This window comes from Oncorhynchus nerka, linkage group LG7 (assembly GCF_034236695.1).
Source record: "Oncorhynchus nerka isolate Pitt River linkage group LG7, Oner_Uvic_2.0, whole genome shotgun sequence".
NCBI lineage: Eukaryota > Metazoa > Chordata > Actinopteri > Salmoniformes > Salmonidae > Oncorhynchus > Oncorhynchus nerka.
Genome location: NC_088402.1, coordinates 55,297,887 through 55,325,874, shown reverse-complemented (window position 1 = coordinate 55,325,874; position 27,988 = coordinate 55,297,887). Strand labels below are relative to the sequence as shown.

The 27,988-nt window shown below is 42.9% G+C and overlaps 1 protein-coding gene across 5 annotated transcripts; it reads left to right on the top strand.

Moving 5' to 3' along the window:
- The first annotated feature begins 106 nt into the window (after window positions 1-106).
- On the top strand, window positions 107-27,988 carry LOC115131987 (oxysterol-binding protein-related protein 2-like). Of its 5 annotated transcripts, none has more exons than XM_029664130.2 (14): window positions 107-251; window positions 13,807-13,994; window positions 14,952-15,075; window positions 15,444-15,519; window positions 15,702-15,836; window positions 17,016-17,113; window positions 17,371-17,553; window positions 17,772-17,879; window positions 18,746-18,835; window positions 19,229-19,349; window positions 23,907-24,032; window positions 24,471-24,594; window positions 24,907-24,997; window positions 25,139-27,988. In XM_029664130.2, exons 2-14 carry the CDS (start codon window positions 13,958-13,960, stop codon window positions 25,239-25,241), a joined length of 1,416 nt encoding a protein of 471 aa, XP_029519990.1. In that variant the 5' UTR covers window positions 107-251; window positions 13,807-13,957; the 3' UTR covers window positions 25,242-27,988. The 5 variants fall into 5 exon arrangements, with proteins under 5 accessions (XP_029519990.1, XP_029519987.1, XP_029519989.1 ...); XM_029664127.2 differs by having other exon boundaries at window positions 108-251; window positions 19,226-19,349; XM_029664129.2 differs by having other exon boundaries at window positions 108-251; window positions 13,804-13,994; window positions 19,226-19,349.

The following is a 27,988-nucleotide window of genomic DNA, read 5'->3' as shown; positions in this document are numbered from 1 at the left end:
ACGAATTGAGGCTGTTCTGGGGGGGAGGGGGGGGGGGAGGGGTGCAACTCAATATTAGGACGATGTTCATGGTTCGTAGGCTCAGTGTATGTGGATCAGGCGGTCCAATTCAAGGATACCCGATTGGCCGGTTGTTAATAAGACCGCCCCTGTGGTCACCTACTTCCGCTTCTGTGTCAATTCACACCGTTTTGTGGTCCTCCTGTCCTCTCAAATTAAGTCAAACGTGACCAGGTGTCCCAACGCTTCAGGTACAGTAATTATATAACAGCATGTGGCAGTTCTGTGAGTTGTGTATGTAATGTAACTACGCGCAAACTTTTGCTTCGTCTTCGTTTTTTTATGCTCGCTAGCTAGCTTTTTTTTCCCCTGGAGAGCTCTCGGACTAGCTTTCCAGCTAGCGTAGCTGGATATGAGCAAGCACCACAACACGTTAATAATTTGTTTGATTGTGTAGTTGATAGTAAGCTAGGAAGTACATACAGTGTTATAAAGGTTAACGTCGCATTGATCTAGCTAGCGAATACATCGTATACCTGCTAGTTAGCATACAACATGGCTAACTAGCCTCTCCCCCGAAACGTCGCGTTAACTAGGTTTCTTAACTAATGTATGCCTTGCATGTTAACTAATCACGAAAGTAAGATGGCTTGTATAAGATACATTTACCATTGTCTACAACCGACATCGCACTGACTTGTTTAGTGAATTCGAGTTGGAGCATGACAGACTACTCCCTCCAGTTGCCTGTCTGTGTCTATGCTGCGTCTCTGTCAACAAGATACTGAATCATATCTGCTCCATCAGCTAGTAGATAACACAGTATGGGAACGTTATTCTGACCCCTGTTGTTAACCTGGCTATGTCTTTGATGCTGGAGACAAGCAGACCTGGGTTGATTATTTTAAATTCTTATATTTTGTGTAATTTGTCTATTTTCAAATAATGTGACTCCAATCAACTCATTCTATTGGCTTATTTGAAAGTATTTTCAAATTTCCTATGAATGGCCTACTGTTTTGAGAGTATTTTCCAGTACCTTTTGGAGAATCCTTCCCAATTCTATTTTCAAATACCTGGGTTAAATGCATGGGAATGTATTTGAGGATCGTCAAATGCATATTCAACTTGTCTTTTCAAATAAAACATTTGAATAATTCAATTGAAATGTATGTGAAAGTAATTGAGACATTTGAAATATTGTTTTTAACCCGGGTCTGGACCCTAGGCTGCTTCATCGTAATTTGAAGTACCAGCATTTTGGCGGAAATCAAGCAATGACCGGGGTCATACAGATGTTGAACAGTGCGTATCCCCTTTCCATCTGTGATGCACAGTTAGAGTAAGGATGAAACCTTGTTGACAGATAATTCCCCATGGGCATAGCCTGCATAGTAAGCCTTGACTTTCTCCTGACAACCCAGTCAGGATGATAATTGCCCGCACCAGTCAATTAGCATCTATTTCAACCCAAGAATCTCCCAAAACATGGTGACTTACTAACACAACCTTCAGAGGCCATGTGTATCAGCACTCTGCTGATCAAAGAGGGTAATGCCTGGATGCAAGTCATTACCATTTTCGAGTATGAATGGAAAAGGCTCACACATGGTTGGTGCATAGGATATAGAGTTTTGGACTAGAATGCGTCTCTTGTTTGAGTTCAAGGGAGGGTGATGGTCCTCCCAGGTTTCAGGTGACACTACATTGTGCTGACTCACTAACTTTAACTTACTCAGTGGAGGTGTGTATCTGTAGTCAACAGCAGCAGTGTCCTGCCCTGCCTTGGGTTACCTTGTCATCTGTGTTAGAGAGGTTACATTCCTGAAGGCTTTCCTGAGGGGTGCCACGGTGGGACGTATTAACTCCATGTTTGTCTGAGTATTTGTCCTTTATAGTTTGCCAATGTAGACACATGCATGACGTGTGTTTGTGGTGCCTTTGTCTGTTAGTTTGAATCACAGAGTACCAGATAAAGCCCCACATTTCCTAGAACTGGAACAATGTAAACTCATGGCACTGTGCCTCACTATTAGTCAATCAAATGCATTTTTATTTGTCACATGCAGATGTTATTGTGGGTGTAGTGAAATGCTTGTGTTTATAGCTCCAAAAGTAATACAGTAATATCTAACAATTTACAATATACACAACCTAAAAGTAAAATAATGGAATTAGGGAATATATAAATATTAGGATGAGCAATGTCAGTGCCATTGACGAAATACAGTAGAGTAGAATACAGTTGAAGTCTGAAGTTTACATACAATTCGTTTGGACTCATTAAATCTCGTTATTCAACCACTCCACACATTTCTTGTTAACAAACTATATTTTTAGCAAGTCGGTTAGGACATCTACTTTGAGCATGACACAAGTAATTTTTCCAGCAATTGTTTACAGACAGATTATTTCACTTATAATTCACTGTATCACAATTCCAGTGGGTCAGAAGTTTACATACATTAAGTTGACTGTGCCTTTAAACAGCTCGGAAAATTTCAGAAAATTATGTTATGGCTTTAGAAGCTTCTGGTAGGCTAATTGACATAATTTGAGTCAATTGGAGGTGTACCTGTGGATGTATTTCAAGGCCTACCTTCAAACTTAGTGCCTCTTTGCTTGACATCATGGGAAACTCAAAACAAATCAGCCAAGACCCCAGAAAAACAAATTGTAGACCTCCACAAGTCTGGTTCATCCTTGGGAGCAATTTCCAAATGCATGAAGGTACCATGTTCATCTGTACAAACAATAGTACTCAAGTATAAACACCATGGGACCACGCAGCCGTCATACAGCTCAGGAAGGAGACGTGGCCTATCTCCTAGAGATGAACATACTTTGGTGCGAAAAGTGAGGGGAGGCTTGCAAGCCGAAGAACACCATCCCAACCGTGAAGCACAGGGTGGCAGCATCATGTTGTGGGGGTGCTTTGCTGCAGGAGGGACTGGTGCACTTCACAAAATAGATGGCATCATGAGGAAAGAAAGAAAATTATGTGGATATATTGAAGCAACATCAAGACATCAGTCAGGAAGTTAAAGCTTGGTCGTAAAATGGGTCTTCCAAATGGACAATGACCCCAAGCATACTTCCAAAGTTGTGGCAAAATGGCTTATGGACAACAAAGTCAAGGTATTGGAATGGCCATCACAAAGCCCTGACCTCAATCCTATAGAAATCCTATAGAAAATGTGTGGGCAGAACTGAAAAGCATGTGCAAGTAAGGAGGCCTACACACCTGACTCAGTTACACCAGCTCTGTCAGGAGGAATGGGCCAAAATTCACCCAACTTATTGTGGAAGGCTACCCAAAACGTTTGACCCAAGCTAAACAATTTAAAGGCAGTTCTACCAAATACTAATTGAGTGTATGTAAACCTCTGACCCACTGGGAATGTGATGAACGAAATTAAAGCTGAAATAAATAAATCATTCTATATTATTCTGACATTTCACATTCTTAAAATAAAATAAAGTGGTGATCCTAACTGACCTAAGAGAGGGAATCTTTACTCAGATTAAATGTCAGCAATTGTGAAAAACTGAGTTTAAATGTATTTGGTTAAGGTGTATGTAAACTTCTGACTTCAACTGTACATATGAGATGAGTAAAGCAAAAAATATGTAAACATTATTAAAGTGACCAGTGATTTCAAGTCTATGTATATGTGGCAGCAGCCTCTAAGGTGCAGGGTTACGTAACCGGGTGGAAACCGCCTAGTGATGACTATTTAACAGTCTGATGGCCTTGTGATAGAAGCTGTTTTTCAGTCTCTCGGTCCCAGCTTTGATGCACCTGTACTGACCTCGCCTTCTGGATTATAGCAGGGTTAACCTTTGATGCACCTGTACTGACCTCGCCTTCTGGATTATAGCGGGGTTAACAGGCAGTGGCTCGGGTGGTTGTCCTTGATGATTTTTGGCGTTCCTGTGACATCAGGTGCTGTAAGTGTCCTGGATGGCAGGTAGTTTGCGCCCGATGATCCTTTGGGCAGACCGCACCACCCCATGTAGAGCCCTGCGGTTGTGGGCGGTGTAGTTGCTGTACAAGGCGGTGATGTAGCATGACAGGATGCTCTCAATTATGCACCTCTTATCGTTTGTGAGGGTTTTAGGTGCCAAGCCACTTTTTTTCAGCCTCCTGAGGTTGAAGAGGTGTTGTTGTGCCTTTTTCATCACACTGTCTGTGTTGGTGGACCATTTCAGGTCATCAGTGACGTGTACACTGAGGAACTTGACACTTTTCACCTGCTCCAGGGCGCCGAAGACGTGGATGACGATTTAAGGCAATCCCCCGCACCTCTTTGATTCAGCGGGGTTGGGTTAAATACGGAAGACACATTTCAGTTGAAGGCATTCTGTTGTACAACTGACTAGGTATCCCACTTTCACTGTGGTCCTGTTGGTGTTGATAGGGGCGTGCTCATTTAGCTGTTTCCTGAAGTCCACAATCAGCTCCTTTGTTTTGTTGGCATTGGGTGAGAGATTATTTTCCTGGCACCACACTCCCAGGGCCCTCACCTCTTCTCTGTAGGCTGTCTCGTCATTATTGGTAATCAAACTTGATGATTGAGTTGGAGGTGTGCATGGCCACGCAGTCATAGGTGAACAGGGAGTACAGGAGGGAGCTGAGCACGCACCCTTGTGGGGCCCCTGTGTCGAGGATCAGCGAAGTGGAGGTGTTGTTTCCTACCTTCACCACCTGGGGGTGGCCCGTCAGGAAGTCCAGGAGCCAGTTGCACAGGGCGGGGTTCAGACCCAGGTCCCCAAGCTTAATGATAAGCTTGGAGGGTACTATGGTGTTGAACGCTGAGCTATAGTCAATGAACAGCATTCTTACATAGGTATTCCTCTTGTCCAGGTGGGATAGGGCAGTGGGCAGTGCGATTGCGTCGTCTGTGGATCTATTTTGGCTGTAAGAAAATTGAAGTGGGTCTAGGGTGCAAGGTAGAGGTGATATGATCCTTAACTAGCCTTTCAAAGCACTTCAGTTACCTTTGTTCCTGTACCCAAAAAAGCAATGGTGGACATCTTGAAGCAAGTGTGGACAGCAGACTGGGATAGGGAGAGATTAAATATGTCTGTAAACACTCCAGCCAGCTGGTCTGCGCATGCGCTGAGGACGCAGCTAGGGATGCTGTCTGGGCCGGCAGTGTTGCGAGGGTTTACACGTTTAAATGTCTTACTCACGTTTTGCCACGGAGAAGGAGAGCTCACAGTCCTTGGTAGCGGGCAGTGTCGGTGGCACTGTGTTATCCTCAAAGTGGGCGTAGAAGGTGTTTTGCTTGTCCGGAAGCAAGACGTTGTTGTCCGAGACGTGGCTGGTTTTCCCTTTGTTGTCTGTGATTTTCTGTAGACCCTGCCTCATGCGTACGGCTCTTGTCTGAGCCTTTGAATTGCGTCTCTATGCTGACGTTTTGCCTGTTTGATTGCCTTATGGAGGGAATAACTACACTGTTTCTCCACTTTCAGTTTTGCACGAATTCTGCCATCTATCCACGGTTTATGGTTTGGGTAGGTTTTAATAGTCATAGTGGGTACAACATCCCCCTATAGACTTCCTGATAAACTCAGTCACCATATCGGTGTATTCGTTGATGTTATTCTTAGAGGCTACCCGGAACATATCCCAGTCCGCGTGATCAAAACAATCAGGAAGCGTGGATTCTGATTGGTCAGACCAGTGTTGAATAGTCCTTAGCCCGGTTACTTCCTGTTTTGAGTTTCTGCCTTTTGGAAAGGAAGCCAAAATGGAGTCGTGGTCAGATTTGCCGAAGGGAGGGCGGTCGAGGACCTTGTAGTCATTTCAAAATGCTGAGTAGCAGTGGTCTAACGTTTTCTCAGAGCGAGCGCTACAGTCAATGTGTTGGAAGATCTTCGGTAGGGTTTTCCTCATTTGCTTTGTTAAAATCCCCAGCTACAATAAATGCGGCCTCAGGATATGAGGTACCTACCTATTTTTAACCCACTGTTTTCTCTATCCTGTCTTACTCTGAAGCCATGTGCTGTATGTCCTTTTCCAAGGTTGACTCACTGCTCGCACTATCAATCTCTCCCATTCTCTCTAATTTCCATGTGGATGAGCTTTTTTTGAAACTCAGGCTGACCTTTCCCCACTACAGCTGTCAATAGCATGTATTCATATATATTAGGGAAGCCAGGCCTTCACTATTCTCATCAAATCAATCTTTATTCATACAGCACATTTCAGACATGGAATGCAACACAATGTAGTATACAGGGGGGGAAAAAAACATTAAAACAATGGAGAAGAAAACCCGTTAATATTTATTACACAAACACGAGGATAAAAAAAACAACTAAAGAATGACAAAGTTAACGACTTTTAAACATGTCCACAGTTTTGGCCCCATTCTGGTTCTCTGGCAGGCTATTCCAAAGGCTGGGGGCATAGTAACTTAAGGTTAAGGCTTCCAATCCATGTGACTTGGTCCTAGGTTTTGGGAGGTTAAAAAGAGAGTGCCAGAGGACCTGAGGGACATACTGGGTACACAACTTTAAAGCATGTCTGACATGTATTGGGGTGCACAATCGTGGGTTGACTTAAAAACCAATAGAAGACTCTTAAAATTAATTCTAAAACTCACAGGCAGCCAGCGCAGAGACCATAAAACCGGTGTATTGTGTGCTCTCCGTCTGTATGTTTTGCAGTTTACAAATGTACTTTCTTGGGTAGACCAGACATGAGCGCATTACAGTAGTCAAGCCTGCTTGTAATAAATAAAATCATGTTTTTCACACACACACAAAAAAAGCACGTAGAAACAGTATAGTTCTAAAATGCTTCTTATTGTAATTTCTGCTTGGCTACAGTCACGGCTATCTCCAAATCCAGAATTTAAGAGGACACTTTGTGCTTGAGTTGCACTTCTCCACTCGGATGAGAAAATGTTTGCCGTCTTGATAAATCAGGTTCCCGCATTTGGTCTGCAGACAGCGTTTTTTTCCCCAGGTACTTTTCTCCGGTGTAGTTGTTTTTCCTGTAGTTAAAAGGCAAGATGAACTAAAAGCAAATCATTAGGAAATGTAGCTGGCTACATTCTTTCTATGATAAACATTTAGAAATCTGATGGCCATGCGTAGTTTGTGCACAAAAAATGCTTGATTTTTCAAAGCTAATACGACCCCTTGGCATATGCTTGTCTCAAAGATTAAGCCATGCTAGTCTACGTACACACGGCCGGTACATTGAAACTGTAAATTGTTCACCAGTTATGGTTCCTTTGATCACGCCAACGTTCCTTGTCTAACTGTCAATTCTAGAGCTCGGCCTAATATTTAAGGAATATTTTATCTCATGGAACATGGGACCAACACTTTACATGTTGCGTTTTATATTAATCTTACTCAAAACCCATGCGGAGTTCTCTCTGGCACCCCAGTCACTTTTTGTGACTAAATAACCTCAAGCTGATCGTGTGCCCTTCAAGGCGGTGACGTCTCATTCAAATGTCTGCCCTATCAACATTAGATTTAACTTGACTTCCTGTGCCTACCATAGTGACCACAGGTACTGGGAAATCGGGGGTTCGATTCTAGACAGGGAGCCTGAGAAACGGCTACCATACCCAAGGATTAAGGCGGCAGGTGCATAAATTACCCACTCCCGACTCGGAAGTACTGTGTAAGAAAAATAACAGATCAAGACTCTTTCGAGCTCTACGGACAATTCCTTCGACGTCGTGGCTTGGTTTTTGCTCTGACATGCCTTTCCAAATCATGTGCAATCAATTGAATTTACCACAGGTGAACTCTAATGAAGTTGTAGAAACAGCTCATGGATGATCAATGGAAACCGGATGCACCTGAGCTCAATTTCAAGTGTCATCGCAAAGGGTCTGAATATTTATGTAAATAAGGTATTCCTTTTTTTTTTAAATTATACATTTGCAAACATTCCTAAAAACCAGTTTTTGCATTGTCATTATGGGGTATTGTGTGTAGATTGAGGAAAACATGTATTTTAATCCATTTGAGAATAAGGCTGTAACGTATCTGGAAAAAGTTGAGGTGTCTGAATACTTTCCGAATGCACTGTGTATATAAGCAAGCATATCAAACACAAGCAAGACACAGGCTGTCAAAATGGCTAAAACCACGGCAAAAGTTAACTTCATTTTCGAATTGCAAAGTATAAAATGTTTTGGCCATATATGGACTAACCAATAGCGTGAGTACACAGTGAAACTAGCCTATCATGTGAAAACTTGTTAAAGTTAGCTTTCCACATGCACAACCTCATTATCTTCTAATGGGGCTCCTGGGTGTGTTGGTCCTCTCCCCTTTGTCATTTTGCTCTCAGCTCACCCTTAAGAAGCCACTCTGCTTGCCAAAAGGGATTCTATTCAAATGAGCTAGGTCGTTGCTGTAGCTACCGTTTCTCACAGTCCATGACAGACCGACCAAGTCCTCACATGCACACAGAGGTGTGTTTGTGTGTGTCTCGCATGGTAACATCTCTCCCCGGCTTGAGTTCTCTCTTCCCTTCCGGTCTCATCTCTGACTCCCACTGGCTTTGTATGTTGTTTACCAACCACACAGGACCGTATTAGGAGCACTATAGAGAATCTGGTAGCTGGTGTCTCCATTATTACCAGTGATGTAAAGTACTGAAGTAAAAATACTTGAAAGTACTACTTAAGTCGTTTTTGGGGGTATCTGTACTTTATACGCTTTTATTTTGACAACTTTTACTTCACTACATGTATATATTTTTTAATATATATATATATATACATTGTATTTGTATTTGTGGCGCAGTGGTTAAGGGAGCTGTACTGCAGCGCCAGCTGTGCCACCAGAGGTTCGCGCCCAAGCTCTGTCGTGACCGGGAGGTCCGTTGGGCGATGCACAATTGGTCAAGCGTCGTCCGGGTTTGGGAGGGTTTGACCGGTAGGGATATCCTTGTCTCATCGCGCACCAGCGACTCCTGTGGCGAGCCATGCGCAGTGCACGCTAACCAAGGTTGCCAGGTGCACAGTGTTTCCGCCGACACATTGGTGCGGCTGGCTTCCGGGTTGGATGCGCGCTGTGTTAAGAAGCAGTGCGGCTTGGTTGGGTTGTGTATCGGAGGACGCATGACTTTCAACCTTCGTCTCTCTCGAGCCTGTACGGGAGTTGTAGCGATGAGACAAGATAGTAGCTACTAACAATTGGATACCACGAAAAAGGGGTAAAATAAAAAAATCTATATTAAAAAAAGTATTCTTTATTATTTTATTTTTTATTTTTTCTGGACCACATCATCTTGTGCCTTATTGCTTAATTACAGGCTAGAACACTTTACCAATGCAAGAAGATACTAGTAGCTTCCAGCTTTGTAGGCTGAAGCTATCAATTCACTACACTGGTACTTTGTGATAATATGTTGACTTCAAAGCTGTTTGTCACCAAAAACAATAGTCATTGGAAAAAATGTTATGCATTCACTTCATCTCCCTCGGCCTAGTCACGTTTATCCTGTCTCTCACTGTCTGTGTAAATGACGTGATTAGGTCCTAAAGAGAGAGACTTTTATGAAAGAGATTGCTTATTCTATGCAAATGTTGTTGATAGGTACAATAAAATAAGTCCCAAATGGAAAGAGAAGTGATTGTTTTTCATCAGTATGCCCATGAAATCAGCCAAAACAAAACTCGCTGACTCAATGCGTGCACACACTCCTATTGAATATGCATTCACCTGACTTAGACCTAGGCTACATCTTGATTTTCCCAGGTAATCAATAGATTTACCATTCAAATAAATGATTACCGTTAGGTTGTTAAAAACAAAGTCAGATTTGATAGTTTAATTGACATCGATTTAAGGCAGCCCCCCGCAACCCTCTCATTCTTAGTGGTTGGGTTAAATGCGGTTGAACGCATTCAGTTTTACAACTGACTATGTATCCCCTTTCCTTTACATTCTCAGAACAATGGGCAAATGTAATGCTGTTGACCTCAAAAGATCTGTCTGGATCAAGTGCCATTCTTTTTTGTTTGTTGCTGTGGTGTTTTGATGGTATAGAGTATCATAATACTAAACCTGGTATCGGTATCGAAGTTAGTTCTGGTATCGTGACCACTAGTTGGCAGTGGTCACGATCGGCAGCCTTTTAACACTAGGCTACAATATTTTTTTGTAGAATAGGAATCCGATACACACACACACACACACAGGAAGATTAACTTGGTCAAGAATATTTGTTCGGAAAGAATGTGTCTAACTACTTTATGCTAACAAATTTGTTAGCATATCACACTTGACTTGAGCCATTCAACATTAGTTTTATTTGAAAGAAAATAGCCCAAACTAATAAATGGAATAAACTAGCAAATTGAATAAGTAAAACAAATGAATTAAATAACTCAGGTCTTGAAAGAGCAGCTCCTCTCCCACAACAAGTGGTCTTTTTTACCCCATAACATGTGCAGATCGCAGTGGGCTCGTTTTCAGAAAGCAAATATGCCGGTTTGTCATAAAATGATATTTTGACACATTTGTTTTGATGAAAGGGGACTGACCCCCTGACAATCGTTTTAAGATAATTAAATGTGTGAAATTTTGAAGGAACGAAACTCTTTAAACATGTCGGATCCGGTCGGTATTTCACATATTTTCACGCAGACCCGAGGTCGGTGGTCACCGAGCGGGAACCAACCTGGGATCCAACCTGAGGGACAACTACAGAATTTCGGGACCAACTTCCAAGGGTCAAGGATGGGTTTAGCAGTGGGAGATCGGTTACTCCTCAGAAATTTACCCAGTAATTGGTCATTGTCTGCCGACTTTAGCCCTCCTCACCACTTAGTTCAAGCATAGATGGGTAAAACCATACATTTAATTTGACTCGTGATTGTGCGTTGTCATAAGTTGCCTGAACTTTCTTGTCTGAGGTGAGGTGACTGCAACACTTTTTAGTACTTAAATCAAATGTGCTGCCTATCCTGTTACAGCACAAAGGCCTGAAGCTGTAGGCCATGCAAACCACCTGAGATCAAAGTATCCTCCAAGTCCTAGGGCCCTTTGGCCTGTAGGAGCAGACAGTTTTTGTAGCTTCTTATTATATTTGTAGCTACTTTCTTCAGCTGTTACCTGCAGATGAGTAATCTGTACAGCTGCCATTTCTTCCTACGAGCTGCTTTGTTTTCTCCTCCGTTCTTCTCCCGTCTGCTCCGCGTACACACGTGTGCTTTTCTGAAGGAAGGGCAGCATCACAACTTTGTTCATTTGCACAATTTCTCTCTTTCGGTAGCTACTAGCTATGCTTGTGTAACTTAATGAGCTGGATTTGCCTGTCTTTGCAATTTTAGTTACACTTTTAGCTAAATGTCAACGAGCAAAAACTGTGATTTCACTATTTGTTTGTGCTAATTTTGTTAGCATTCTGGTAATTGAGGCCCAATGGGCGTTTCTTGCGTTTTTAGCGCCCCCTATGCCGTTTAATACTGTAAATCCTGGGATGAGAGAAGGAGCGATATGGCCCAAGCCTAGTCGATAACACTTATTGTGAATGTACGTGATGTTTTGGGATGCAACACTCCCCTTACTTTAGGTGCTAGTTTCTCTCGTGCAGGTGTAACCCTGTTACATGAGAAGCTGGAGGCGAGAGTGCTGTTCGGGTAAGAACAGGTGAAGGATAAGGAGTTTCAGTTATAGTTCAGCTGTGATGTTTTGGAATCCGGTGCTCTGTATTTGTGTTGATCATACAACAGTGTGGGGAGGTAGGCCTTAAAATATTTAGAATTTTAAGGTATACTGGTATAGATTTGTACAATACCGTATGGATAACGATTTATGTTAATACAGTGCTTCTTCACTGTCAGTTTTGTCGTAGTTTGGTTTTGTATAAAGCAAATCAGAATTGAGAGCCAATTAAAACCACTTAGAATGCCTTTGCCGCCATCTTGCATTATTTTCCGTTCAGCGCCGGCCGTTTTCCAATCAGCCGGGTACAGACTCATTTTCAGCCAGCTACTTTTTCCACTTCATATTAACTAGGCTACTTTTCGTTTAAAAGTTTTAATTTGCCATTCCGTCCAAGCCCTCTCCCGCTAGAATGATTCGATATGCATCTTCTAGCAATCTGTTGATAGGATAGGGGGCTGTCAGTCACAAAGCGAGCAACGACAGGGAAACGGTCTGCTGTCTGTCCCGCCCCCTGGTACAATTTGCGTGCGCTGTGGTTGGTTGCAGTCAAATTTCTTTACACAGAGGAGGTCGAGAGCACAATGCTCCTAAATGTACACTTCCTGTGTAATGTAAGTGGGAATGATGAGTGAAAATGAATGACTAATTAGCTTAGTTATTGTTTTCTGTCACATTCATTCATTTTCTTTTAAAGTTCACTTTAGGCAGCCATGTGGAGTCGTGGCGCATTGTAGGCTATTTACTGTGCTTTTGATTGACAACTGAACAGCAAGTGTTGACTTGTTTTTATAAGTTGTCAACTGTCTGAATAAAGTCGATCCGCTACATCACTTTGCCATTCATAAAGCATGCAACGTGGTTATACAGTGCCTTCAGAAAGTATTCACACCCCTTGACTGATTCATTTTGTTGTGTTACAGCCTGAATTCAAACTGGATTACATTTGAGATTTGTCACTGGCCTACACACACACACACACACACACACAACACCCCATAATGTCAAAGTGGCATTGTGTTTTTAGAATGTCTAACTTAAATCCATGGTATCGCATTGGGACAAGTAAACCAAATGATTATCCTAGGTTTCCTTTCCTAGGATGTCGGGGCTTGCCAGATAGTGTCGCTAAAGTGAGTCAGTGTAGCCTACCGACAGAGCGCTGTTCATTTGGCTCCATAATTTGCATATGCTACTGGTAGGCCTAGTCTTTTTGGCGATTAATCTGCAGATAAATTCTAAAAACATTCAATGAAGATGGTGAGTCATCACTGCAGGAACAATAGGTAGCGGAGAGCCTCATTCTTGTCCAACTGTAATAATTAGGGCCCTCGCGGAATCCAGGCATTCAAACGGAATATTTCAAAATCTATTGACCTTATTCGGGAATCAACTAAATGTATTGAAAATGTAATTTATTTGCTCTATTTTTATCATAAGACTTGAACAGAATGCATCAGTGATTTTGTTTCCTGCGACTTTCTGAAGAGGCAACGAGAATTTCCCTGTCTGTGTGTGTGCAGTCCTGTGTGTGTGCAGTCCTCGTGTCTACCACTTATGCTACTGACTACCTTTCCTTCTCAATTCATTGTTAACTACAAAGTAGCCTATGCCTACCTGGCAGAATGATACAATGATTATTTGCATCAATCCAGTGGCCATTTGTTTTGCAAACTCACCAGCCACTGTGGCAGGTAGATTTAAAAATCTGCAAGTGGAGTTGGCAAAAAATGGAATTGTCCTTCGCAGTCCTTGGATCATGCACATCTCATAAGACATTTAAAAAAATGACCGTCAAATACCGCCATACACACTTTCATATGGCATGGACCACAGGGCCTACCCCCACAGGGCCTACCACCCACAGGGCCTACACCCACAGGGCCTACAGGGCCTACACCAACACGGCTTCTCCTCGCTTGTTGATCGTTGGTACAGTCCAAAATTCCCCAGTGAGTGTGTTTTTTGAGGCATTCCCTGAGAACAGTCAGTCACCCACCCTAGTCCTCCTACACTCAGGTCACCACCCAGAAAAACCTCATGGAGGGGAGGGGCTACCAGAACTTGTTTTTGTCTTCCTTTGCAAATCATTTTGCTACGATGTGCACTAATGAATACAATCCTGAACTGTTTATAGTATGTGTCCAGCAGGTTTGCTGTGTGAGCTGCTGCCTGTTCTGACGTGGTTGCGGAGGAGGAAGTTGCCGTGCCAGAGACCAGTGAGGCCCGCTATAGGGACCATGTTCTAGAGGCTCACCTCCCTCTCCGATAGCACCTGGAGGTCCGGCTTTGACCCTGTACAATGAACAACGATGATGAATTCTACGACGCCGTAACAGGTGGGTGTCCCTGTCCGCACGGGGGGGGTGTACATAATAGAATGACTTACCAGACCTTCAGAGGTAACCACAAACCTGTAGGAGCACACGCACACAGAGGGAGAGAACATTGACAGTGTTACTCAGCATTTTTTTAAATCACAATTATCAGGGTCCTTCAACATGGAAGTTCTGAAACGGGAGAAGTTACTTGTTTCAGCAAGGGGCGGCCTTTTGGTGTTTTGGAACGTTGCTCTGTCATGGTCAGGACTCAGGAGGTAGAGGTGTGTCTTTGTACTGTACTTCACGTTGTGGCACAGTGCCACACAATATGCTGTAACCTGAGCAGCTTAACTGACAGCTTCAACAACGCAGCGGTCTATTCAGCGTCCATGATTTTGGCTTTGCCATCAGCATCAGCGGGGATGTGTGAGGGAGAGGGGATGGAAACGGCGTGCAAGGTGAAAGCACACAATGTGGGGTGAACTGCGGAGCGCACGCTGTGTCGTCACGTTATTGTTCCTGTCCGTCTCGTATCAAATCAATTTGATTTATAAAGCCCTTCTTACATCAGCTGATGTCTCAGTGCTGTACAGAAGCCCAGCCGAAAACACCAAACAGCAAGCAACGCAGGTGTAGAAGGACCCTTATCAAGAGGTGTTCCGTTTGACTCGGGGGCCCCAATTATTTATTTTAAAATGTTAAAGGGGCACCACACCTTTTCTCTCTTCCACGCCTACGATGCTTAGTTCAGCGTCAGACAGTGGCTCATGTCACAACGTCCATATTGCAATCAGTTCTGCGGCTCCCCCTCATGTAGTCATTGCTTTGACCTGTAGCCCAATTGCAAGACTGTCTACTTTATTATTATCCGAGCATGTTATATCATTTCTATATTAGGTAACCTTGTCAGGCAAGGTGAGTTGTGTGCTGTATAGCCTTTCCCTCATTTGTGGCCGACCGTTTCATGTGTGTTAGGCTTGGACTCTGATGAGTCGTATGAAGGCGCGTCGGAGGCCAGTTTTAAAGACGCAGGGGTGTACGACGTCACCCCGAGGAGCAATGGCTCCACGTCACCGGAGAACGGAATCAGGAAGCGCAGGTACGCTCCGATTCCTGCCGTGTCCTCTCCTCCCGAGGCTTCTCTCTGTTTCTTTCTGTCGTCTCTCTCTCTCTTGCTTTCTGTCGCTGCCGACACTCTTTCTTCACCTTAGTCTCTCTCCCTCTCACCCCTTTCCACATTGTTAATAGCTTTAACCCTGGTAGAAGACTGGGCAGTTCTCATGCTCCTCTTAACTCTAAACCCAGTCAGTCCGCATGACGACACCAAACAGGTCAGCCTCTACCATCGCACACTGTATTACTGATAGTCATCATAGGGATACTCTCCTTCCCTCGGATTCTCTGCTAGACACTAATGTGTTGTCTCTCTGTGTGTGTTTTTGACTTTCTCCTCCTGACGTCTTTCAGGACAACGCTACCTGCCCCAATGTTCTCCAGGAACAACTTCAGTGTGTGGGGCATTCTGAAGAAATGCATTGGACTGGTAAGGGCTACAGACCATATCTAAAGGACCACTTTTAGACCGTGACGTTCTCTGGGTCTCTACTATGCCAGTGAGTTTGATTTCATCCCACTTGTGTGAAAGTATTTTGCGTTCTAATCTTGCTCATTTTCTCTCTCTCTCTCTCTCTCTGTGTGTGTGTGTGTGTGTGTGTGTGTGTGCAGGAGCTGTCCAAGATCACCATGCCCATCGTGTTCAACGAGCCCCTGAGCTTCCTCCAGCGGATCACAGAGTACATGGAGCACACATACCTCATCAACAAAGCCTGCTTGCTGTCCGACTCCATAGAGCGCATGCAGGTGAGAGGGCATTCTACGGCATTAAAAAGCTAATTCAAATTGAAATGCCTATTAAAATTTGGCTAAAACTAATTGAATATGTCATTGAACCAATTGTACTTTATGGCAGAGAGGTGTGGGGTCCACATGCAAAACAAGATTTCATCAAATGGGACAGATGCCCCATTGAAACCCCGCATGCAGAGTTCTGTAAGATTCTCCGACATGTCCAGAGGAAAACTACAAACAATGCATGCAGGGCAGAATTAGGCCAATATCCACTAACAATACAAACTCAAAAAAGAGCAATTAAGTTTTGGAAACATCTAAAATACAGTGACCCCCTCTCATATCATTACCAAGCCCTGCAATGCCAAGAGCTGGGGCTGAGTTCACAAACCTGTTCTACTAACACACTGAAGCCTCAGGACCAGAACATCCAATCAATCAGGATAAACCAAATTACAACACAGTCAAAACAAAACTATATTGCTTATTGGGAATCACAAGCACAAAGCAAAACGCAGTGCTATCTGGCCCTAAATCGACAGTACACTGTGGCGAAATATTTGACCATGTTTACTGATCAAAACCTTGACAAAGTACAGGCTCAGTGAGCACAGCCTTGCCATTGAGAAGGGTAGACACAGGAAAACCTGGCTCCCTGTAGAGGAAAGGCTGTGCAACCACTGCACAACAGCAGAACCTGAGATGGAGCTGCATTTCCTGACAAAATGTCAAAAATATAAAACAATTAGTCTCATTTTCCCAAATTTGAAACCCTTATTCAAGGTTTCAAAGACCTCTCTGATGAGGATAGGCTACCTGTGCTGTTTGGAGGAGGACACAGAGAGCTGTGGGTTGGCAGCGCACTACATTGCTGCCTGCCATAAGATGAGGGACAGTGTCTGACAGACCAATCAACCTGCACATGTCCTCTACTGTATGCTTATTGTTATTGTTCAATGTATGGTTATTGTTGTTACTGTTGTCTGTTGAATTTAGATTCTCATTTAAATTTATTTTTTATATTGTAAATATCCAAAATAAGCTTTGGCAATATGTACATTGTTACGTCATGCCAATAAAGCGAATTGAATTGAAAATTGACTGAATGTAGCTGGATCACAACTAGAGTGTGTGTGTGTGTGTGTGAGCCAGTGAATCCTGTGGCTGACTCCTCCCCTCCGTTCTTCCCAGGCGGTAGCTGCTTTTGCCGTGTCGGCCGTGGCCTCGCAGTGGGACAGGACTGGAAAGCCCTTCAACCCTCTGCTAGGAGAGACCTATGAACTAACGCGGTGAGGGGACAGGGCTGCAACGCTCCCATACAAAGTGACACAGAGAGGAGTTGTAAAAAGCTGTGTAGCCCTGGACAGTTCCTTCCTGTCTTTGACTAGACTGCACACGTTATTGGCCTTTTTAATAGGACGTCTTTACCTGCCTTCAAGCATGAATTTAACAACACTTGTTTTCCTCTGCTGACCTTATTTTCAGTAGGCTATGATAACAACCTTTCTCCTTTTCACTTCCTCTCCTGCCTACTCTCGCCCCCCAGCGAGGACCAGGGCTACAGGCTGATCTCGGAGCAGGTCAGCCACCACCCCCCTGTCAGTGCCTTCCATGCTGAGAGCCTGGTCGGGGACTTTGTCTTCCATGGCTCCATCTACCCCAAACTCAAGTTCTGGGGCAAGAGTGTGGAGGCTGAGCCCAAGGGAACTATCACACTAGAACTCCTCAAGTGAGTCAAACGTGGGTGGTTGGGTGGGCTTTATTTATTTATTTTTCTATACCTGGTCATAGGGTTTTGTTTGGTTGTTTTCTCAGTGCTTTGTCAAAGCCAGTACCGCTTCAGCTTCTGTAATCCTATTTTTCTTTACCAAGTCTCTCTTGTTGTGTGTGTGAGTCCATTGCACTGAGGCTGTGTTTGCTGCCCCTCTCCTCCCCTCCTCTCCCCAGGCACGGTGAGGTCTATACGTGGACCAACCCTTTCTGCTGTGTACACAATGTCATCCTGGGCAAACTGTGGATCGAGCAGTATGGCACTGTAGAAATCCTCAACCACAGGTGAGTAAAGGACTGGATATTATAGTTTATCTTATTTTACCTTCAATTCCTGGTTTGGAAGCACTTTCAGCATAGCGGACTTAGGGGTTAGTCTTCCATTTAAGTCAAATGTTCACTTCATCATGCATTGACGTCAATGGGAAACCAAGTGAAAATGTGTCTTAAGTGGTAGTTAGGATTCACCCTTTAATTTGTAAAGACAGTAGTTGAGCCATAATCAAATGAAATCAAATGTATTTATATAGCCCTTCGTACATCAGCTGATATCTCAAAGTGCTGTACAGAAACCCAGCCTAAAACCCCAAACAGCAAGCAATGCAGGTGTAGAAGCACGGTATGGTATATAATGGTATGGAGTGAAGACTGTCGTTGAGCCATAATGGTATGGAGTGAAGACTGTCGTTGAGCCATAATGGTATGGAGTGAAGACTGTCGTTGAGCCATAATGGTATGGAGTGAAGACTGTCGTTGAGCCATAATGGTATGGAGTGAAGACTGTCGTTGAGCCATAATGGTATGGAGTGAAGACTGTCGTTGAGCCATAATGGTATGGCCTGAAGACTGTCGTTGAGCCATAATGGTATGGACTGAAGACTGTCGTTGAGCCATAATGGTATGGACTGAATACTGTCGTTGAGCCATAATGGTATGGACTGAAGACTGTCGTTGAGCCATAATGGTATGGACTGAAGACTGTCGTTGAGCCATAATGGTATGGAGTGAAGACTGTCGTTGAGCCATAATGGTATGGAGTGAAGACTGTCGTTGAGCCATAATGGTATGGACTGAAGACTGTCGTTGAGCCATAATTGCATGGCATGGTTTGTCTGTTCTCCTCATTGTTCATTCCTTTCTGTCCTGAGCAGTACTGGAGATAAGTGTGTGCTGAACTTCAAGCCGTGTGGCATGTTTGGGAAGGAGCTGCACAGGGTGGAGGGCTACATTCAAGATAAGAGGTATGTGAAGGTATTGGCATCATTTTGATAAACTGACTACGGCTTTCTTCTCTGGTCCTGAATTCACTGGTCCAGTTCTAAGTGTTTTTGTGACACTTTTGCCCGTATCGTGTTCAGTAAGGTTTCTAAATGTTTTCTCCCTGCTAAACATGTCCCTGGTGGGTATAATAAATAATGTCTTCCATTTAGGAGACTCCAAAGCGACTTAGTCATGCGTGCATCTATTTTACGAATGGGTGGCCCTGGGAATCAACCCACATTCCTGGGGTTGAAAGTGCCATGCTCTACCAACTGAGCCGTACAGGACACACAATGATAGCACAGTGTCATTCTCTGTCAGTACAGCAGTATTTGGTTGCTGACGTCTCCTCCCATCTCTGTCCCTGGCAGTAGAAAGAAGCTTTGTGTGATCTATGGGAAGTGGACCGAGTGCATGTGGAGCGTGGACCCCCAGACGTACGAGTCCAACAAGAAGGCTGAGAAGAAGGCAGACTCTAAGAAACAGAAGAGTCCGGTGAGTGGGTGTCTCACAACATGGAGCAAATGAGATGTAAAAAAACGCATTTATTTTAGCAGGAAAGATGTAACAAGTCATACATGTCAAAAATTGGAAACCAGTGGAAAAAGACACACACACACACCTACACGCATACATACATGTACACGCATCAACACCTCAGAATCCAGAGAATTCATTTCAGAATACTAACGTAGAGCTTGCTTTACATCTCGCACACAGTATAGCTTGGTCGCCCCCAGTGGTCCACCTCCCTGCAAGTTATTTTCAAAGCAGATTGAGCCTAATAGTCTGTTTTTTAAAAATTACCCTAAAGAAGGCACAGGGATGCCGAAACGTCGGTGGTTTCTTATCCAATCAATTACTGGGAGGTTATAGATATGGAGTGTGCGGCTCTTTTTTGTTTTCATAGCTTGTGTTTTAATGTTTGACACATTGTAAATAAGGCCTATACAACATTTACTTTTCTTCATATAACTCTCTCTCATTTTGATTTCCTGATGATTCTGGCAGCATGCCATGACGTTATGTCAAGGTAAAAAACAAAAACGTAGCCTATGGTAGGTCACTATTGGTAGTCTGTAGCCTCTATGTATGTTCTATATATGGGTCTTTCTATGATGGGGCCAATGTGTGACAATGGTTTGTGTGGATCAATGGTTTGAAACAAAAATGAAAAAGATTGCTATGCAGTTCCTCGTGTATTTGGAGAAATAAAAGTGAATTGATGCCAAATTAGCCCGTAACTCCACCGAACAACAACATAGGCCTAGGACTATATATCATTTTAAAATGTGTAATTTCATAACTTTATCACCAGATTATGTCGTGAATAGGGCCTGGCGTCATATCGAGTTAATTCAAATGTATTTAGTAGCGCGTGTTTCCAAATGCCTGTATTGCAAGTATCTAGTTTTCTGGTTTGTTTTCATGTCTTTTTGGTCTCGTCTCCTTCGCGCTTTCCGTGCTTTGCAGTAGGCACCTTCCAGGACACAACAATCCCCTCCCCCTGAAACTCACAACAACAGAGATCGCCTCTCTGCGGTTATCAGCGACCGGTTTGGTCCAACAGAATCGGTCCTATGGACACCGAAACACATTGAGACATTATTTTACTGTAACAGAGGAGAACTTAACCTTTCTAACGCCCTCTTTGTCTTGACTCTCAAAATTACGCACAGAGCAGACTACTAAACGGGAGTATTAAGGAACATTGATTCTGGAAAAACGCTCGGTTTCTGTTGGCACAACATTACGGTGCCAAGTAGCCTAAGGCGAGCAGCATTTTAGCCACAAAGTGATATGTGGTAGCTGTTTAGTCTGTTTTTATAAATGTATCATGAGCTTAAAAAGCATTTATATGACGAATTGACAACTCGTTCTCATTCTGAGAAATAAGCATATTCTTATCCAGGTAGGTAGACCACTCGATCTCAACATCTAAACAAAGTGGACAGGCTAGCATGCTGTTCACAGGTGTATGTTCATGGCAGTTCAACTGTTCTACCTTGTTAGCTAGCTAATATAGATCGATGTTGTCTCAGGGTTGCCACGGCTAGCTACAATTTCTAGCCTAATGACCACTCAAAACCTGCCCACTAGGCCTGAAAACTAGCCCCCCAATTTTTTTTTTTGCAGCAAGAGAGGAGTTGGCGCATTTATCCAATAAGCTAACTATTGGTTCATCACACCAAATTATTTAGTCTGAACTGTAGAAGTGGTTGATAGTGAATGGTTAAGATGTAGGATGTCTTTTTTTCATTAACTTAAACACAATGTTAAATAGTATTAATAAAAATCACATTTTCAACTGGAGTATGAAAACTGAAAATCGAAAAGCCCCAAGTTTCCTTTTTGGCTAATTTTATTTAATTTTTAAAAAATGAATTCATGTGTGGCTCCAAGCCCGATGTCCCAGTTATCCATCCCTCTGTAGCAAGATGGAAAGGAGAGAGGGAGAGAGAGGAGATCTATCATGAGTCCAGTACATTATGAGTTCTATTCTACTAATTAATCAATAACTACTATTTATAATTTGATAGTCAGTAATTAAGTTAATCTGTAACTCAGACTTCAACTTTCTAGCAAATGTTAGCTAGCCTGCTACTATCTACAGGGCTCGAAACTACCTTTTCTTTTCATCACTGTCCCAGAATTGTCCCAAACTTATGAAGAACTGTCCCAAATGACATTTGGAATGTTTTGATATGCCAACATGGGTCTACTCTAGGACCTGGGTCATTCAGTGATTTACAACAGAAACTAATGTGAGTAGTCTACTACTGAAATAGATCAAAGGGGACTGTCAATTGAGCCAACATCTTCAAAAAAGCCAACATTTTTATAATATTTATATACATTTAGCATAAATGTACATACATAATTAGCCTGCATGTAAAAGTTTAGCCTAGGTTATATGCGTGTTGGCTACAGCCTCATGTCCACATCAATGCTGACATGAGAGGCGACAGAAAATGTAGCTAATGACATAAATATAGGCTAAACGGCAGTCTGTTTTGACAATTTTAATGTAGTATTATTAAAATTGTGTTTCTGACACCTTCAAGGCATAGTTCATTCAGATCAAATGGTCACGAGCGAGAGAGGCCAATGCACCCTTCCTCCCAACACTCACACACTCACTCAGCAACTGCCTGATAGCCAGCAGAAGCAGGTCACAGTGAAATAAATATATATATTTTTTTTAAAGAAGGAAGAGAAAAAAAAAGATGCCGCGGTTTAATTTAGAAGTAGACCAAAACAACACAACCCGCGACCGATACATTTTCACCCGCGACACTGTTTTCAAAATAAACCAATTTGACAGGAAAACTACAGACATGGCAACCCTCGCTAGACTTGAAGTATAAACATTAATCTGGCCGCTCATTAGCAAGTTGTCTTGTGCATGAGAGACGTGTTAATTTTCCATAATGCATTCAGTCATTATGTAAAATTCTTTGTGGACGGTCCTGGTTAAATTTGTAACAAAAAGGGCATTTTCATAAAAAAGCAAGATCAAATGATTACTGCAAAAAGGAAAGTTAAACTATTTTGATAAGTGGGTCTTATGGTTGTGGAAGACTTATATTTAGCCTAGATATAATTTGACAAGCCCTGAATTAATTTAGATGACTGCAGACTGTTTTTAAATGCTGTATGTTGACCTTAAGCCCACTTGTCATTCTACTATCCAGAATAATGGAAAGGAATATAGTGTCGGGTGCTGTGCAATAGTCTATCCAACACAATTGCACACAGTAGACTGTCAAACCTGAGGCACAGAAATGTATGAAAACATTCAGTCATTACCTTGATTCATTCTCTGTGAAATCAAACAAGATCCTGCTGTAAATCAAACAGACAACACATAATCAACATCAATTTACTAGGGATATTAGTTCCAACGTGGATCACGGCACAACTGTCTTCACCGACGCAATGAATGGGACGCCAAAACTTTCTTTGCAAACACGTTTTCCCCCGCACTTTAGCTGTTATTCACCTGGTAAGTATTCTGCATAATTATTGAAGAACCACGTTAATGACCGTATCGATATTGGTTTTAAGTTTAAGGTGACTTTCGGTTAGAAGCGTTTGATTTTTACTAACCCAGACATTATTTTGGTTTTGTGTGCCCATGAAAACTGATTTCACGCCGTGACATAAGGACACTAAATATTACGTAGTCACAGCACATTCAATTAAAATATATATATATATATATTTAACCTTTAACCAGGCATGTCAGTTAAGAACAATTTCTTATTTACAATGATTGCCAAACTCGAACCCCGACGACGCTGGGCCAATTGTGCGCCGCCCTGTGGCACTCCCAATCACGGCCGGGTGTGATATAGCCTGGAATCGAACCAGGGTCTGTAGTGACACCTCTAGCACTCAGGTACAGTGCCTTAGACTGCTGCACCACTCGGGAGCCCAAGCATTTGCGAGATCTCGATGCCATAAAAACTGTCCAACGACAAGATCCAGGATTATTTATTTATTTATAGCCCCTTTTTCTCCCCAATTTCGTGATATCCAATTGCGATCCAATTCTGATCTTGTCTCACCCTAACCCGGTCGACGCTGGGCCAATTGTGCGCCGCCCTATGGGAGACTCCTGGTCACGTCCGGTTGTGACAATCTGTCATCGAACCCGGGCCCCCCTTAATGTATTGACATGAACAAAATTGGCAGATTATTATCGATGACTTATCAACAGCGGAAATAAGTTGTCCACCGCAGAAAATCCTCGCCGGTACCCTAGTTTCTAGAAAGACCCATATAGTATGTTATATGTTAGTTTCAGTATTCTGTTTGTAGTAGACATGGTATACTCATGGTACACGAAGTAAACATCCCTTGCTTATAAGTAATTTCTGATGTTTTTTGTTGCTTTTATTCATGAGGAAAAATACACATTTCATTTGGTTTTGAAAAAAGGGCTATTTATATCAGACGTGTGTCTGCGCGCGCCTGTGTGTACCTGTGTGGTCTGTGTGTACCTGTGTGGTCTGTGTGTACCGGTGTGGTCTGTGTACCTGTACACAGGAGGAGCCTGAGGGGGTCGACGGTGACGATGCAGACAACATGCCTGAGGTCCTGGAGACGGTAGCTGTGATCCCTGGCAGCACCCTGCTGTGGAGGATATCGTCACGACCCCAACACTCTGCTCAGGTAACGCACGCCGGCGTGTAAACAAAGAAACGTGTACATTCACATGCTCGTACACACATACAAGTTGAGCGTATATGTTTCTTATGCAGGTCCCTAGTGGCCAATAGATCAATTACCTGTGATCACCTAGGCACAGGTGTGTCTAGGATATTTCATTGCTTTGTCCTCCACACACTGATGAAGGCCTACGCCGATGCCCGTTGGTGTATTTTAATAATGACTTGGCCCATAAATAAAGGCTTTTAAATCGTTCAAACCCACACGAGTGCCTGGACTATAATTTTGCCTTTTTCTTTTCAATTACTATTCCCTTCCAAGAGCACCTGTGATTGTTCTGGATTACCTTAAGCACTCCTACTTAAGTTTATACACACACACACACACACACACGCACATCGATTTTGATGGTGTTAATTCTGTAGGATCTTGTTTTTCCAGATGTATAACTTCACTAACTTTGCCATGTCACTGAATGAGCTGGAGCCTGGTATGCAGGCCACCCTGGCCCCCACAGACTGCCGCCTGCGGCCCGACATCAGAGCCATGGAGAACGGAGATATGGGTAATAGTCTTTCTGCTACATCCCCACACTTGCTAGACGAGGCTGCCCTCTAGCATTCCCTTTGGGTGGTGCATTCACATGTCCCATTTGTTTTCAGAGTCCTTTCTGTTCTTAGTGTGTGTGTGTGTGTGTGTGTGTGTGGGGTGGCGGGGTTAAAATCCATTGAACAGTCAAATATCCACATAGCCAAAGTATTAGTCTTGTTTATTGAAGTTATGGTTGTGTGTCAGTTTTTAATTACAGAATAATACAGTGGTCAGGAGGGTCATGTATCAAATGAGTAATAAAGATCCTATGTTCCTGTTTGTGCAGATCAGGCCAGTCGAGAGAAGGCGAGGCTGGAGGAGAAACAGAGGTCGGCGCGGAAAGACCGTTCCAAGGACGAGGAGGAATGGTCCACTCGGTGAGAACTTGGGTGTCCTCACATTTCAAGATGAACTTTTTTTCATAAAATACTTGCATAATAATAAGGTAAACAGTGGTGTGTGTGTATATTTTTTATTTTTTTAAGTAAACCATAATTGTGTTTTATCGTGTCTTCCAGATGGTTCCAGTCAGGTACAAACCCCTACACGTCCTCTCAGGACTGGCTCTACAAAGGGGGCTACTTTGATAGGAAATACTCTGACCTTCCTGATATCTACTGATCCAGGGGGGGGGGTTCTATGAACACCTGCTGAACCAACCCCCCCCCCGGCACGCCCCTGTTCTAAGCACCACACGGTCTCCCGTTGGAACTCTGAAGCGGTGATAGCCTCTCCTTGTACAACACATGCGTCTGTGTTAGCACAACCCTCTCCTCCCCAGTCTCCTGACAGTGATGAAAGGGAACGGTCAACGGTGAAATCAGGGATGTGAATGCTCCTTTGACTGATAACGGGTTCTTTGGGACATGTTGGTGGCAGCACAGGCGGAAGCAGACATGAACAGATACTGTGAGTCTGGAGGAGACTGTTTAGTTCTTGAACAGGAGTGCATTGTGGGTACCCCTCCCTATCAGACCTGGGTTGAGTACCTATTTCAAATATTCAAAATACTTGAGCTTGATTTAAATTGTTTGGCATGTGGAGTTTGCACTTTTGGAATGATTTCATTGGTTCCGTTGCGCCTGACAAGCTAAACAAAGCACACCTGGAGTATTCCGCCCAGGTCTGGCTGTCCCCTATATACGTCCAGAGGACAAGCTTCTCATCACTGTAATGTAACCTGTATGTATAGATAAGAATGATCATGTGACCATATAGGCCAATCACACACATCTAGCCACATTGGCCACTGCTCAGTCTGTGAATACAGCCCCTGATTCGGGCAGTCTGCTAGTAATTCCCCCATCACAAAATATTCCTTTTGTTATTCTTCTGCATGGCTTTTGGCTAGCTAACTAACAGTGTTAGCTGGCTCTGTGGCGGTGGACCTACCGTACGTTTGGCCCGGCTGCTGTTGTTTACCTAGTCAGTCAGTTTAGAGTGTTCTCGTAATCACGAGTAAGAAAATAACAATGAGCGTAACTAAGACTATAAGAAGAGTATAATAGGTACCAGAGGAGGCTGGTGTGGGAGCTATAGGAGGAAGAGTTCATTGTAATGGCTGGAATGGAATTATTGGAACGGTATCAAACGCGTCGAGCATATGGAAATCACGTTTGACTCCATCCCAGACATTACAATGAGCCCGTTCTCCTATAGCCCCTCCCACTAGCCTCCACTACGGTGTGTGTGAGTGTGTGTATGAATGACCGTAGTGATTTGTACAGAATCTTAAGCCATGTGGTTCCTTTTAACTACAGGTATAACTGGCAAGGGTGGTTTGCTGTGCGTGCAGTCATTTGGCTATGAATAAATGAATTGATAATTGTTACCTCAAGAACTAAATAATAGTTATCGCCAGAGCATGATAAAGCATTTTTCATGTAAGATATACATGTATGTAAATACCTACTTTTTTATAAATATAGCTAGCTAATCATCATAATACTGTCCAACCAGCTCAAAGTGAATTTGGAATTGAATGGAATTCTAGCCTATATGAAGTAGAAGTCATTGTGTAATATTACCAGCTTCCCTTGTAAGCATATTGTTGCCTTCCTCGTGTTAGGAACTCTTTGTGGCTTTAAACCACACACTCTCACATCACCAATCTCTTTCACAACGACGAGCCATTATGTGGAAGTTCTTATTTATAAGAGACTGTGGCATTTAATTTTTTTTTTTTTTTAAACAGAAATATTCACACTCATGCAATATACGATAGGGGTATATATTTATTTTTGGGTGGGATTCATGTGCAGTTAATTGTACTGCGGTGAACATTTAGTCTTGTAGATTAGATCTGCATGCGTGAATCAAAGTGTAAACCAACTCCAGAGCAGAAACGCGGACTTTCAAAGCAGCAGACGACTCTAGTGTCTGTCTAGTGAAACATGTTATGTTGACCATTGGGAATGCTCTTCATGCGAGTCCAAACGGAATCTCTTGACGTTATACGATATTGAAATGTAGGGGGATTTAGTTTGGATATACCATGTTACACTGTGCATTTGAAACGACTGTCAAAATCTATGCAACCAACCAATAGCGCTTAGTGTCTCTGTATACCTTTTACATGTATAATAATACACATAAATACTTTAGTTTTGTCACCGGCAGGCAAACCGACATTTAGATGACTGTATTGGCAGCTTCCTTGACTGTAAGATGAGCCCATCTCATAAGTGATTGTGTCCATTTGGTTTGTGGATCACCATGGTAGAGTCTCTAAGTAAAGAGTGTAAAGATGACTTGACAGTTTAGAGCAATTTGATCTTGACGGAGTATTTGTGCCTCTCTCGCCTCAGTTTGCTACTTATTTTTCTTTCTTTTAGCCCGACACGTCACAAAATGACATCTATTGCTTTAACAACTGTCTTTTTTGTTGTTGTGGAATTGCTGGTGGTTTGAGAAATGGGCAACGGAATGTGGCAAAAAGATACGGCGAACCAAGAAGCCTTGCGTTGTGTCTTCGGTTGATTGATATGTTTTTTTTTCCATGGTTATACTTAGTGCCTACATTTAAGTGAGCCAATTTTCTGAACCCTTTTTTTTGGTGATTTTTTTATTTATTTTTTACCTGCATTTCATTTAATATTTAAGGTGTTTTTAGGTTTATCAGAGTTTTTGGCCCATTTTGTTTTTCTAACCCATCGCTCTATACAGTACTTTATTTTTGTCCATAACACTTTGAAATGTTTAGGTCAGAAGAAGTGTCCGTTTTTTTCACCGTGTGTACAGGAAATGTATGTAAAACTGATCACTACTTCGGGTTGTGTCCACACACTTCATCACATTTCATCAAATTCTAATTTGTTAACTAGCAACTTTAAGACTAATGCACCAACATTAAAAAAAGTAGATTTTAA